Source organism: Columba livia, chromosome 9 (assembly GCF_036013475.1).
Source record: "Columba livia isolate bColLiv1 breed racing homer chromosome 9, bColLiv1.pat.W.v2, whole genome shotgun sequence".
Classification (NCBI taxonomy): Eukaryota; Metazoa; Chordata; class Aves; order Columbiformes; family Columbidae; genus Columba; species Columba livia.
Genome location: NC_088610.1, coordinates 22,788,938 through 22,803,570, shown reverse-complemented (window position 1 = coordinate 22,803,570; position 14,633 = coordinate 22,788,938). Strand labels below are relative to the sequence as shown.

Genomic DNA, 14,633 nt, shown 5'->3' with positions numbered 1-14,633 from the left:
AGACGGGTGATGTACCGCATCGCCTAAACCAGAGCGACCTGCAATAAGTATTTGTCGGGTGAGTTTTGTAGTTGTTTTTCCCAAATCTCCACAAGATGACCTCCAGTTCCAGCAGCACATACGGAGCATCAGTGATGAAGCTTCACTGGGTTCTGCTGCTGTTTAGGGAGGGTTGTTGTGAAACGAAGTGCAGTTTGGGGGTTTTAGTTAGAATTACTTTGAAAAATTATTTGGAATATAAACTACAAGGGCAGCCTTCACTGCACTAGCACATCCTGTCCAGCGTCAGAAGAAACCACGCGCTCTCTGGCAAATGTAAAAATCCCTAACAGCTTGCTTCATTGCTTCAGTTTTAACTGCTTAACTTCTTAAGTAATGTGTTAGGTAACCATATTACGGTAATTTAATTTGAAACTGGGCAGGATTCATAAAGCTTTATGTCTTGGACTAGCTAAAATAGTTTTGTTTTTCATTTTAGTAAATGAATGAAGATGCAATTATTAAATTGTAATAGAATAAAATAGATGATTCACTAGATTATTACACTGGAGGAGAGAGCGCTGCTGCCAGAGTTAATAATAGTTCATGTACAGCTCTGTCTTATCAAGTACACAATATAGAAGGTTATGCATGCTCTCTACAAAACTAATTTGGCCGCGTGTAAGCACACAGCCTACTTTTTCCCTGCTTATACATCACAAAATCAGAGTAGATATTTAAAAACATAAAATTACTTGTAACTGTAAGCTTAAAGTCCTAATTCTATGGATATAATTACTGAACTCCTGAAGGGCAGTGCTGAGAGACATTCATCCTTTCAAATCTCTATATCTTAATCCTCTACAGAGAAAGAGGAAACCAGACTTGAAACATGAGAAAAAAGGGATCAGGCAAAAATACAGAAATACAGGGATCAGACTGGGTTACTCTTCTCCTGAGGCGTTTACCTTGTCCTTAATACATAATCAGCCCCAAAGTCTCTCACTACCTTTGAATTGCCAACCACCTGCTTTCTTTCAGGCTGTCCAAGAAAAATCCTTCAGCTCATTTTTGAGAATAAGCTTTTCTCACTAAAACCAGGGGAGAAAATAAGCGTCTGCTATTTCTTTCAGCAGAGCGGGGAAAAGAATCAGTGTGAGCAGAAATGGCATGAAGAAAAAAGAAAGAGAAAAGCGTGTCCTCAACCCTTAGATGAATTACTGGTAACACTGTCTATGTTTCACTGTTTACAATAAATACTAGACTGTTCCAAGGGAAGGATTTCAATTAATTGTCACCTGTATATGTTTGAATTTCGGACAAATTGCACTATGTTAAAGATGCCCACCTCTCTGTAATCTACAATTTCTGTAGTGGGCAGGACATCCTGATTTTTTCAACAATACCTGCTAATGATGCTTTTTTCACTCCATACAAGGTTCCTCTTTCTTCTTAATTTCAGCTTAAGCTTCTGGCAGTCTTTCCAATAGCACGTGCCTGCTCCATGTCATCATCTGTCATCTTGCTCTCCTTTTAGATCAACGAGACTTACAAGAACACGTGATAAAATAGCTCGTTCAGACTCAGTTTGGCTTCCCTCTGCTTGACGTGCTTTTCTGCTACCGCCGTCAGTAAAATCCGCCAACTTGTTCAACAGTCTAATTCAGAAATAAAAAATCAAGACAACTGGCACACGTAATGATTGTAAGAAAACTCACACAACAGTGAAAAAGTGAAAACTATGCCTTCAATAAGAATATGTTGTATTCTATATCCACAGAGGTTGAATCTTTGCCTCCCATACAAAGCTCACGGTGGGTCTGGTAGTTGTGCGTCCAGGGGAAAAGAGGCAAAGGAGAAGAAAGCCCCTTCAGCAGATACAAGCAGGGTGAACACGGGGAGGCAATTCCAGATGTCAGCAGCTGTGAAGGAAGCGACACTTGCACCAAGCATGCAAGACGGTGCGGAGACACAGAAAAGGCCAATATTTCACTGATCGCTTGTCATGAGGGCCAGTTCTTTACCAGGTGACAGGCCAGACATTACGTGCCTGTTGGAGGGGTTCGTACTGGGGCGGGCGGAACAGCCGAACGTGCGCTGTATCAGTCACAGACTCTCAGATAAAAATTGCTAGGACAACATTTTCCTGCACCCAGGTGTGCCTGTTTGTGGTTGTGTGTTGACGTAGCCTAGCAGGAATGACCAAAACGTATAGAACTGGCACAGAGGAAAGATTTGGGCAGTTGGGATTGTGTGCTTTGATGAGGGAGAGGTTGACGGGAAGTGTGAGAGCAGTATGTAAGTTTAATGTGTCAGAAAATTAAGCCAATAACCTGATCTGCTTGTTCACAGGGCACAGGACTAGACTAAAATGGCTTAAAGTCCACCAAAAAATGGTCATTGGAGATAAGGAATGGCTGGTGAGGCTCTGAAACAGGCTGCTTGAGGAAGATGAGAAACTCCGACACTTGAGGGATTCAAGGCCAGTTAAAAACCTTGTGAGGAATTTTGTAGTCTACCCTTTGCTGGAACAGTGAACGGATTGCATGGGTCCTTTCAGGGTCCCTTCCAGCCTAATTTTTTGGAGATTCTGTGCTGAGATGGCCATGTTGTGGTTGACACTCAAGTGATGAAAGGGATCCTTGCTCAAAGGGGAGTGGAGTTTCTGATGCGGTGTTTCCCTTCAGACCCTCCGTGAGGCCAAAGCTTGGTGCTCGGATTCAGTTACTTCCTTTACTGCTTCCTGACTTAGAATCACAAAATTCATTTTCTGGGAAAATGCTGATCCCCAGTGTCCCTCCCAAAGACCAAGTTAAATTCAAAGCTCCATTTTCAAATCAGGCCTTGTTTTGGATCTTCAAGTTTACATTTGAAAAGAGGGAATATTTCCCACATCTGGCTGTTTTCTTTGTGTTTACAAGCTATAATTGTGAAGATGCAAATTGCTGTAAAGTACAGAACAGACAATTTCTGTGCTAACTCTTAATGCCTTCTGTTGCAAAGGTCTCATTCATTTTCCAATTTCTTTGCTGTCTTTCCTTCTTCCCATCTCTGTTGGAGAGGGCTTTTACCCACTTCCCTTCTGCTGGATTCTTTCTCATTCCACAGAGTCTCTACTTGCTTTTCTGCAACCTTCCTGCTTGTTGCTGGACCCTGTCTCCTTCATCCATTCATTCCTTCCTGAGCCCAACATTTACTTGCCTGTTGTGTGCCATCTTTATCTCTATTAGTTATAATATAATCTAATGCTTTGTGATACGAGAGACTGATTTATTCTGTATGTAACCTAGTCCAGACCTTGGAAAAAAATGCAATAAAGTGTTAATAATAACTGTAATGTGTAGCAGATTACTGTCCCTGGTGCAGAATGGTTTCATTTAAATATAATTACAGAAGCACAGAATAGTTGAGGGTGGATGGGCCTCTGGAGATCGTCTAGTCCAACCCCCAAATCTCGGCAAACGCACATGGCCAGTCTTCGTGATGTCTCCCACAATACTGGATTTTTGAGAACAGAGTTTTGATCGCAGTTCTCGGAATGCTACTGAAGAATGTCAGTTATTTTTGATCTAAAAGGATATGTTTAAGCCCTTCCATGTGTTTGCAGCAACGGAGTCTTTTTGGGCAAAATTTTTATTCGTCTCTAGAAGCTGAAATCAAATAAAGCAGAATTGTGACAAAAATAAACCATGGCTGCAATAAAGACTGGATTCATACACAGGACATTGTGAGCCAGCGGATAGTTCTGCAGAGCTGAATTAATCTCTGCATCTTTAATTTACCTTTTGTTTAGCTGACTTGGGAGCTAGTACAAAGATAATCTGTAAATAAAATTAATAAAACAGGATAATGGTAATGAGCTGAGAACAGAAGTTCAGGGAAAGTTGGTGATGCATAATGAAATAAAGCATTATCTCATTATGTATCGGAAAAAATACAGCAAATTACAGTAGGTAAAAAGAAATCTCTCTTCTGCCAACCTGGGATTCAACTGTGAAAGAATTTTTGAGAGACTTTGGAATTTTAGCACAAATGCATTCCTAAAATACTTGTTATTAAGAGCCACATTTGAAACAACATCATGCGCACACTGTGGAATTAGAAAGGAGACCTTTTTCATATCCATGTGAATATAAACCTGATGTTTACTTATATATATAGAAAGAACATCTTGTACCTCTACAGCTAACTCCTTTTCTGCACTAGGGAAATTCGGCACGTGGAAATGACTATTTAGATCCTGCAGCACTTGCACAATGAGCCCCCTCCTCAGGTGCGCTGGTGGCTGCAGCACCTCTGGGGTGCAGATGTGTCCAGCTGTGCACAGAAAAAAAGGAAAGTCATCGACTCCTTCATCAAATACCTCAACGAAACAAGCATCGCGCTGGTGCAGCTGACATACACTGCGGCACCAAAGTGTCAATTGTTCCTGCAGATGGAGAGGAGCCTCCACCATCACCTAAACTGTCCTCATGCATCTCTGGTTCATGTTATGGTCACGGGACACAACAAACAAGGGTGAGGATGGAGTCTCTTTAGCAAATGTCCTAGAGGGGAAAGTGTGGATTTCCCTCAGGCAGAGAGCAGGGAAATAAAATTAAGTATTGGAGATTGTACGTCTCCAACCGTTTTGTTGCCACCTGGGGCCATCGGTTTAGGAGATCTCTGCGAATTGCCCTGGGTCACCCTGGTCAGTTAGCTTGTCCTGACACCCACAGCTCAATCATACACAAGTAGGAAAATGTTACAAAAATTAGGAGCTTTGTCAGGGGGTGGGGGTAAACCAATTAATTCTTGGATAATACATCACTTCAGTCGCAATAGAGATGAAATTAATTGTGCAGTCATAAGGACAACAGAAAAATGTGGCAAAGATTTCAGAAAAAACATCATTTTAAAAACAGATGGAAGGATACTGACTAAATGATCAGTTTTAACCTGTACAGAAAAAAGAGCGCTTGGCCCCAGCAGACTAGACATCTAAGCAACATAATTTCTAACAACATGAAAATTATCACCTTGCTATTTTGGAGTGACTAACTCCTCATCTCTTTTTTTTTTCTCTTTCCCTTTTATTTTCTCTCCTCTTTGAGCCATTTTCTGTAGGGCCCTACCTTTACCAGGAAGGAAATGTACAGCGCACCGCAACATTTTGGGAAAAGCTTTAACAGTGGCCTGTGACGGTTTTACAGCTGAGAGGACAAGTCAGTTTGCGTCAGATGCATCAGGTGCAGGCAGGAAACGGGGGTTTAAAAAGTTACTGTGTTCTACAACATCACATCCTGTAGCTGGGAACTTAAAGCATTTTTGACAGCTGGGTCTCCGTGGAAATAAGTACACCAAGACTGCAGCTATTTTAAGAACTTAAAAGAAAGGATGCTGGAAGGTTACGGAGAGGTACTACATCTGGGGGAAGTCAGTACATTTTTGAACATTTCACACCCTTCACTTCATGTCTGCTACTCGTACTGCCTGTACAAACTTAATGGGACAATAATAGAGATCGCAGAGAAATGTGCCTGCTTTGGCAAGAGAGTCATAGGTCCAGGGACAGGAGAGAAAAAAGCAGCTTGTGTTCAGTCCCAGTTTCATCTGGTTCAGGACATGCGCAGTAAAACCAGTAGACAGTGTCTTAAAGGTTTCATGACAAACTAAAAACTAAACAAAGCAAGCATAAGCACAAGACTTACTTGTTAAACTTGGTTTTCTGATATTCAGATCTGGCGTTATTGACTCTGCCGCCTCACGGTACAGCTGCTCTTACCGCAAAGACAAGTATTGTGCGGTGTCCCAGCATTTTGCACCAGCCCATCTCTGCCACTCCATGTGTGAGCTGCTCAGCTGAGAGCTCTCCATTCTGCAGAGGCCTCAGAAAGCTCTTTACAGAGCCTTTTTTTTGAACATTTTCCACTTGCAGAAAGTGTGGTGGCATTTGCTGTCATTCCTGTCACAGACAATAGCTCAGACTCTCTTTGGAGCCACAAGCGATAATTCTTACCCAGCTCTCAAGCTGGGTAAATAATGCATTTTTAGCGTGGGAATAGTAATGCATTTTTGTTCTGCTGGAAACTTGGCAGAGAGCTTCTCATCTCCCCCAGCAAGACACCTTTCTAAAGGACAGGCCAGATCAAGTACCTGGATTTATATTACGCCTTACTAAGTCCAGTTTTCTCAAACTCTGCTCATCTGCAAATCTGTGCCAAATTTAAGCAGTATTCCTAATTAGGAGAATCTTTTTTTGCAAGAAGCTATCCTTGCTTTATATCAAGCTTTCATTTTGCAAGCTTTGGGGAACGTATTTTATTTTCTACAGCTTAGGAAGTCAGTGGATAAACACTGGGAATCTGAACCTGTCTCATGGCTGAGAAGTTAAAAACTTCTTGTAGAAATCCTGTCACATTTCCATCACCAAATATATAAGAACACACCACAGTTAGCAGGAACCGATCTAACTCTCCGTATCAGACAGAAAGCTCACCTCTTCCAGTGAGGTTTTACTTTGTGGCCATACAAGTTCTCCTGCAATCTAGAACAGAAAAGTGAAATGCTCCCCAGAGCCAGAGAAATATCACAGCTATTGAATTATTTGGATTACACAGAGAGGATTCTGTTGAATAAAGCAGGAGGAATGTAAGTTCATGGCTTGCCTTGCTGATTTGTAGGTTAGAGAGCCAGATGTTTCAGTGATAATGCCTGAAACTCCAACCTGCGTGGCAGAAAAACCTCTCTTTTAAAAACATTTCTGCTTTACAGATTGTCCCCTTCTACCCCTTCTCAAAAGCCTGTGCTTGGCCTCTTCTGTTCCAGTAAAATTACTGTACGTTTTCTATACTCATACAGTTATTAACTGTACCTGCTTACAGGTGCCAGAATTTTTAAACCGGCTGTATCCACGAAGGTTCTGTGCACACAGACAAATGCATCCTCAGTTGCAATATTGCAGCGGCATTGTACCTTCCCTGCACTCCCTGGTGCCTTTGGTGTTTCTTCTGGTGTAACACCCAGCTAATGCTGAATCATGTGGCAGGCAGCTCTGAATTTTCAGTAAAGAATGATCAGAAAGGTGACTATTTTATTATTTTTAAGTAATTAACATGGAAACAATAGCAATGATTAAGTCACAAACAGGCATAGCCTAATTGTAACCATGGCATTAATACTTAACATGAATATAACAGAAATTACAAGTATGTTAACATTATTCATTCTCAGTCAATGAACAAAAGTGTACAGTAAGGTCAGCATTAATCTATTAGGAATGCTACACAACCAGCCGGCCAGTGTCCTTCCAAGGCAGAGTGCTTGCTTTAAGACAGGCTGGACTGACAGCTGTCCGTCCCTCCTGGCAGCTGAACTCCTAGGCTGCCCACGGACACTGCCTCATCTCCCACCTCTGCATGTAGTTCTGATATTGCCCTTTATTTGTTAGGGGTACAAAAGCGTATCCTGCTAGGAAAACAAAAAAGAGCTACAGTGCCAAGGGCCAGCCCTCACACTCGGCACAAGTAACACGGCTGCAGCCTGGGAGCTCACACCAGAGGCAGAGCTGGCTCTGTGGACAGTGTGTGACATTCACCACTATCTGCTATTCAAACTCTTCTCCTGCCCTCCCCTACCTCCTTGCTCCATGGACAGGAGGTGCTTTTCAAGCTGTACCGCTTTCAAAATGCTTTCTTTTACATACCGCTCTTTAATAGGAATCCTGTAACACAAAATAAAAAAATTGCTTTTGTATAAAGAGGGTTCCGTAAATGCACCCCTTCCCTCTCCTGGTCCTTATACCGTACCTTCCTCTTTTTCAAAACATTTACTAACGCATGTACTTAACCACCTGCCTCCTAACAGGAGTACCAAAGTGACACTACAAAAGGCTAACTTGCCTTTGGTATCGCGGTCCTGGCTCCTCTTGGTATGAGCCACACAGGATAAACTTCTCAGTCTAGAACACTTTTATAATCATAGAGAGGGATACAACCTCAGAAATAAAAATCCCCCGTCTTTTTAGAACCAGACCAGAGGACATCAGTGTGACAAAGTTGTGATCTCCATCCTTCTTTCCATCAGGATTCCTCCTCAGGTGCCATCTGCTGTGGCGTTTTCACTGTAGAGACAAGAGAAGACATCAGCTTGTCTATTGACAATTCTAAAAGTTTTGATGGAGAAAGAAAAAAAAAAAATCCTACAGCTTGCCCAAGTGGGGTCTCTTTTTCTCTCAAACCCATGTACTTAGACCTCGCCTACTCCTCCTCACCCAGCTCATGACATTCTGGAAAAAAACCTAAACAAACACACAACTAAAAAACCACCAACCCAGAAAAGTAGATGTGTGATTATTTCTGTAGAGGGTTCAGTGTTGTTTTTAGACATCACTGTTCTAAGTTGATGAGCGTTTCCTATAGATAACTACTTTTAATCATAGAATGTTTTGGGTTGGAAGGGATCTTAAAGGTCAACCCCCAATCCTTTTTATTAATTACAACAAAGCAAATCTTTTAGCCCATACTGTAGATTTGTGCTGTCAGGCCAAGTTTGGACACTCTCAGAAACAACACAATAAGCACGGAAGGAGCAGTAACAAAGTAGCTGACTATTTGCATTCCTGTTCTGGCCATCAGGCTTAAACAGTCCAGAAGTTAAACCTTCATGCAAAATGAAGGCCGTGGTTTCACAACATGGCATCTTCTGCAGCAATATTGCTTTGAGGTTCTCCCTTGCATCCCCTGCCCTGCATGTCCTCTAGGTTTGTGGGACAGAGCTCTGAGTTTGGGTAAGAAATACAGAGCCAGGGCAGAATGATTAAGCCAGTATTCCTATAGGACTATTCTGCTGTGACACCACAGCCCAACAAAACTTCCACCCTGCCTTACTCCCACAGGTAACACACCGGTGTCGTCGTCCTGCTGATCGGTCCCTCTTCCGTCCGGTGCTTCTCGGAGTGCGGCAGCTCTGAGCTGTCCCGATAGTCTCGGCCCTTGGAGTTCTGCATGTCCAGCACTGCCCGGCTCTTGGAGGGAAGGGGCGGCTTGTTCTGCTGGCCCTGGAGGCTTGGGTTGACTTCAGACCTTGATGGCTTGACCATTTTTTTCAGCGGCGCTGAGTTTTCTAATGACACAGTCATCTTGGATTTGCCTTGAGTCTTTTCACCTGTATTCTTTTCTTCAGATTGGCCAGAGCAGGTATAGGACCGAAATCGCTGCGTGGGGACCAGGAAAGGTGGTGCTGGTTGTTTGCTGGTGCTCTTGCTGCTCTCGGGCTCCTGTGACTTTGCAAGATGAAAGCTCTGATCAGGCAACGGCAGCTGCTCTTTTCGCACAGCCTTGGTGTAGTCCTGCTCCTTCTTTGGAGCCACCTTGGCCTTGGAGCCCATAGAGCCATATAGGGGGTTGTCAAACATCTCTGGCTTTTGCTGTCCCTCCTCCTGAAGCAAAGGCTCTGCTGTGGTTTTCCCCAGTTCAGGTGGCCTACAGTCATCAAAGCAGTGTAAAAAGGAGACTTGTAAAAAGCAGGCAAGAGATAACAGTTGATTTAAAGAGAAAATTAATAGGAAATGAACATGATAAAATTAAACTGACTGTGCAAAGGGCTAACAGAGTAACAATTAAACTCTTGGGGAGAGAACAGAATTGTGTATTGTTTTTACTTTCTTTAATCATTATTAACATGACACCTGAGAGCAGATATGCATAGCACTGTAAAAACTCCCCGCTGGACTACAGTCTTGTCAGAGTGACACTTGGCTTCTCTTTAAACAGAGATAAGATGCTGAGCCAAACTGTGCAAAGTGCTTTGATGGATCTGCGACATGCACAGATTGGATTTTAAATATTAATAAGAATCCTCTGATCTGGCAAGAGAGGATTGAAAGGGCTGTCTGGACAGTTAACATAAGAGCTTACATCATACTGTAGCATTTTACAACTAGGTCAATCTCCTCTTGCTACCAATGCCACATGGTATTCCTAAGGAAGGGATAAAACTCCTTAATGTACCCAAATGCACAATATGTAAGTACTAGCTCTATACTGCAGGGTGAGAAACCATAGCGCGTTCACAGCTGAGCAATTTGAGTTGAGGCTCAGGCTGGAATGACAGCACAGCTGTACCATGGGACGATGGAGGTTTCATGAGTTTTGTATGACTTGACCTGATTTGGCAAGTCTTTCATCTGGAGTGTCACATACATTTACCAGGGAACTCTCACCCAGGCTCAGAAAGCAGCTGTCACTACAAAAAAGAGGTCTGGAAGGAGAACACTGAGTGCGTACGCATGCTCAGGAGGGCAGCCCCATCCCTTTCGTAGGTTTGGTACGTAGGTAGGTACGGGATATTGTCAATTGCTGAAAGGAAATTCTGCATCCAGACTTGTGGCAGATATCGCACATGGAGCTAACTTCTACAGCAACTGGACATTTGTGTGGCAGTGTAAGCAGAAATTCAGTTAAAGTGCTTAATGTACAGCACACGAAGGAGCTTTCCTTCCCATCCCGTGGAACGGTCTATGCCACACTCTTCCCCTTCCTTCTTCATTACTACAGTCATCTCTATAGTCTTCTCCTTCTCTTGGTAGAAAATTAAATTTATATTTTTGGCTTTCCTTGTACAAAAGTCTGAGGAATTACTACACTAGTTTTCTCTGAGTATGTGACATCTGAACTTGTGTCCTTCACTAATCCTTTTCTAATTCTAGAGATAAAAGATTGAAAGAACATGCTGCACCTTAAACTCTCTGTACAGATCATGAAACAATGACTGTGCAGAATGACAGGAGAGAGGGGACAAGCCCCAGTGCAAAACTCAAAGACTCACAGGTATTCTTGACTCCGACTACAAATGCTTCTGCTTGCTGGAGGCTGGAGGGACGGTTTTGGAGATAGAGGGGACAAGGAGGGTGATGTGGAGGATGACTGACTCTGTCCCATTATGGAGGTCGTCTCCTTGGGCTGCTGCTCGTAGCTCCAGAGAGAAGGTGGCTGGTCTGGTGAAGGGATCTGCTTAAGCTGGCTGGTTGCAGAGGGCTGCTGAGAGAAAGCAGCCATCCCCAGGTAGTTGGGGTTGCTGATGTCTGTGGGAGTGGAACTGCAGAAGAAAAGAAATATCGTTAGGAAGATACACACATAAATAGATTTATTTTTTTGTCTCTCTGCCAGCGACAAAGGAGTTGGTGCTCACTGACTGCTGAGATTCACTACATTGACTCTTTTTTTTGTTTGTTTTTGTCAGTGCTGCTTCAGAATCGGAGAATAAGTGGGAGTTCTGTTAGTGCCTCCCTCCCCTGGCTCACTGGGGAGCAAGCAGCTGGGTCAGGGCTACCTCCGCATTTCCAGGCTGCAGAGAGGGCTCAGCTTCTGCAGCCACATCTGGGTGCTTTTATGGGTTCCCGGGCCCAGCAGCTCAGCTCCAAACAAGAGGCAAATTGCTGTACTTGGCAGCATTGCACAGCATGGGAAAATGCTGCTGGAACAACAGGAGAGACATTTGGGCTGTTGAGGTGTGCCCGTACCGACAAGCAGGCAGAAGGCAGGATGCTACCTGCACAGAAAGGCGCCTGTGACACTGGAGTGAAAGGACAGCCTTGCCCAGAAGCGTCCTGTCACTCTTGGGAAGGAAAAGAGAGGTAGTTTGGGCACAGCTTCCCACCCCGCACTGGCAGAGGTAAAGCAGCAAGATTACCGTAACATATCCTCCTTTCCCGGGTTCTCTGGAGAAGAGGAAGCACTTCCCCAATAGCGAGCAACGGCTGCTGCCTCTCTGGCCATCAGATGAGTACATTTTGACTTTCTGCTGGAAATAAAAGGGCCCTTTTTAAGTGGGGTGCAGGGACCCTGTCTGACTAACCATTCTCAGCTTTTGAGGCTTTGGACATAGAAGCATAGACCAGCCCTGGCCAGAGAGCCACAAAGGCTGCATCCCAGTGCTCACCATGGTGATCAATGCTGCTCCCACAGCAAGCCCAGCTCGGTGTTTATTGAGCCAACTAGTTTTCTGTAACCGACTTACCCACTTGCCCTTTACCTGTTAGTCTGATCCCAGTCTTTGCCAGGCTCCAAGTTGCTGACATTCTTTGGTTTCTGCCCAGCTATTTCATCACGTTCAACCTTGACAAAATCTGAAGGAAAGAAAAGGCATAAAAGAGTGTTTTGGCAGCTTCCAAGTCTGATTCCCTGAGTTTTCTGTGTAAGTGCTTGTATTAAGGCACCCCTCTTTGTCTATCAGAATGACAATGGGACAGTTTTAAACGGTTGTTGCTGTTATGTGTTCAACTGCCCACTAATACAGATCATGTTTTGCTGACATAGGGAAAAATGTGTATCTCGAAATACAAAGGTCATGATCCCCCAGAGAGTCACATACAGGTAATTTTACTATCAAGAACAATAGTAAATGTCATGAGGCTGCCTTTGTACTCTGACAGAGAACAACAGACACCAAGGTGAAAATAAGCAAGGTCTGTGATCTTTTAGCTGAGTAACTGCTCCTTGAGAGCCTCACACGCTCTTTACAGATGTTCCCCGGAGCGAATGGAACAGGGAGAGCTTCGGCACCTTGTCAAAAGGCCACTGCAAGTGGAAATAAGGTATCACCGTTCAATAAAACCAGTATCAGTGACAGACAGGGGGCTCTCTCAGTCTGCCGAATTTACTTGAATGAAGAAAAAGAAAAAGCCAAATGGAATTGCTGTGTTTTTCTGAAAGAGCTCAGGTATACTCTTGAGAACTAACAATACTCAATCTCCTTGCAGTCAGCATCAAAAGCTCTTGCCTCTCTGGGACTAAAAGCACTGCAAAGGTAATTTTCAATTCCTTGACAGTTATCAGAAATCTTTGGAGATGGATATTCTCTAGAGCAAGCATTGCAGCAATGATCTTGTTCCTTACCATACAGTTTCTCTCTCTGTTTTCCTTGTGATGTTTGTAACTTGATTTCACCTTGGAAGACCCCTGTTTTCTCACCATGGTGTGTCAGCACAGTATGGATAGGAACTAAGGATTCTGTTGCTTCTATTCGCAGGGCGATGCAGCCTTCCCCTAGAGGATGACAAGGAGACAGTGAGCCTGGGACTGAGAAAAAAAAAGCATTGAAATCTCTTTCTCATGTCAGTCATTTACTCTCACTATACCAACACGGCTGAGATTACTGGAGAGAATCTGCTTTGGATTGCAGTAAGGAGTAGCATCTCTTGAGAAATCAGGGGCATTCATTTCACTTCTTCACATATGTGTGAAGGATTTGGGAACTGGAGACATCCGCAGGTGACTACGGGGTGCTGAGCTTTCATTACTGGTAAGGAAAACATGAGCCTTTGATTGCCATTCCAGTCTATGAGGTTTTGGCAAAGAGCATTCTGTGGGTGAGGACGGCAGTCTCCGGCTGGTTAGAATTTGGAAGTGAGCAGCACTGACAATGGCTTTTCTGTAGCCAGGAGAAATGCGTCAAGTGAGCACAAGTGAAACAGGACTTGTATGTTCTGAATAAACTCTTTAAATAGAGACTGATTCCTATTTAATTCTTGTAAAGCTCTTTCTTTTTAAGCCACTGCTCTTTTAGGGCTGGTAAAGCTCACACACATTGTTGGTTCTAGTTCATATTCCTCTAATCATCATTACCTCACAAAATATTGTCCACAATGTATTTTTGTATGTATTGAGTTCTAAATCAGAAGTCTGAGCATCATAGATATTCAGTCTGTAAGAGTGACTTCTGTTGTCTCCCACTCTTTCAGCGGTTTGGAAAAATCCAAGCAGATTTTGACTCATGCAGAACTTCAGAGCTAAGCACTTACCATAAGATTCATCACTGTCGGATGACTTAATGCTGATCAGGATGTGTTGATCCAGAAGGTATTCTGGGTCTGAAATGATTGGAGTCAGCTGCAAAGACAAGTTAATGTGGGTCAGTGCAATAGGTGGTCTACAGGAACACGGTTCTGCCTGTGCCTCAGCCACAAATGAGCAAACCTCAGCTGGACAAACCACAAGGGTACCATGTCACCCCCAGGATCAGCCTCTTCCATGATGTCTGGGGATCAGTGGTAGGAGGCCACACACTTTTGGAGTGTCCCCACTCTTGCTCCCAGCACAGCAGACAGAATGCACACACACTGGGCTGAGCTGCAGTTTTTTCCTACGGTGAGGGCTGCAAATTGCTCTAGGAGGAAGTGATCAGGCTCTGATTACAGTCTGTTCCCAAAAAACTGTTTGGCTGTTGTTACAATCACTTATCGCAGTGTCTTTCCCCAGTCTCTCAGTGTAAGGCACTCTTTCCAAAGTCAGCAGCTCTTCTGGGCTATTCAGAGGGGCGCTGACACACATACGTGCTCCAAATCCAAGAGCTCTGATAGTTCTTTCCAGCTCCCACCATGCCAGTAAATGCAGAACACCTTCCATCTCAAGAATTGGACTCATCTTTGACACTGACACGCAGAACACTACTTCTGGCCACTGGTAGTCTTTTTAACACGGATAAAAAAGTCAACTTTTCTCAAAAATACCAAGAAAAAAGCCTGTGTCTCACAGGGCAGAGAAACTCCAGCACAACTGTTTTATCTTCCATCTAAAACCAAAGGAAAAAAAAGGGGGGCCTGCTTAAAAGACTTGTCAGCACAGTTATGATCACTTAAAAGGTTTGAAAAAGGTCATGCTCCTGAGTGACATAAT

At 43.6% G+C, this 14,633-nt stretch overlaps 1 protein-coding gene across 6 annotated transcripts in view; it reads right to left on the bottom strand.

Moving 5' to 3' along the window:
• Positions 1–7,017: 7,017 nt before the first annotated feature.
• INPP5D (inositol polyphosphate-5-phosphatase D) overlaps positions 7,018–14,633 on the bottom strand; it is a 54,701-nt gene continuing 47,085 nt past the window's right edge. For 4 of the 6 annotated variants that reach the window (XM_013370514.3, XM_065073151.1, XM_065073153.1 and 1 more), the window contains 7 exons: positions 13,760–13,847; positions 12,855–13,004; positions 11,992–12,085; positions 11,650–11,760; positions 10,786–11,055; positions 8,864–9,440; positions 7,018–8,080 (listed from right to left, as the gene is read on the bottom strand). In XM_013370514.3, coding sequence (XP_013225968.1) covers positions 8,078–8,080; positions 8,864–9,440; positions 10,786–11,055; positions 11,650–11,760; positions 11,992–12,085; positions 12,855–13,004; positions 13,760–13,847 — 1,293 coding nt within the window. In that variant the 3' untranslated portion in view covers positions 7,018–8,077. The remainder of the gene's footprint in view (positions 8,081–8,863; positions 9,441–10,785; positions 11,056–11,649; positions 11,761–11,991; positions 12,086–12,854; positions 13,005–13,759; positions 13,848–14,633) is intronic. The other 2 variants (XM_013370515.3, XM_065073150.1) reach the window with 2 other exon arrangements.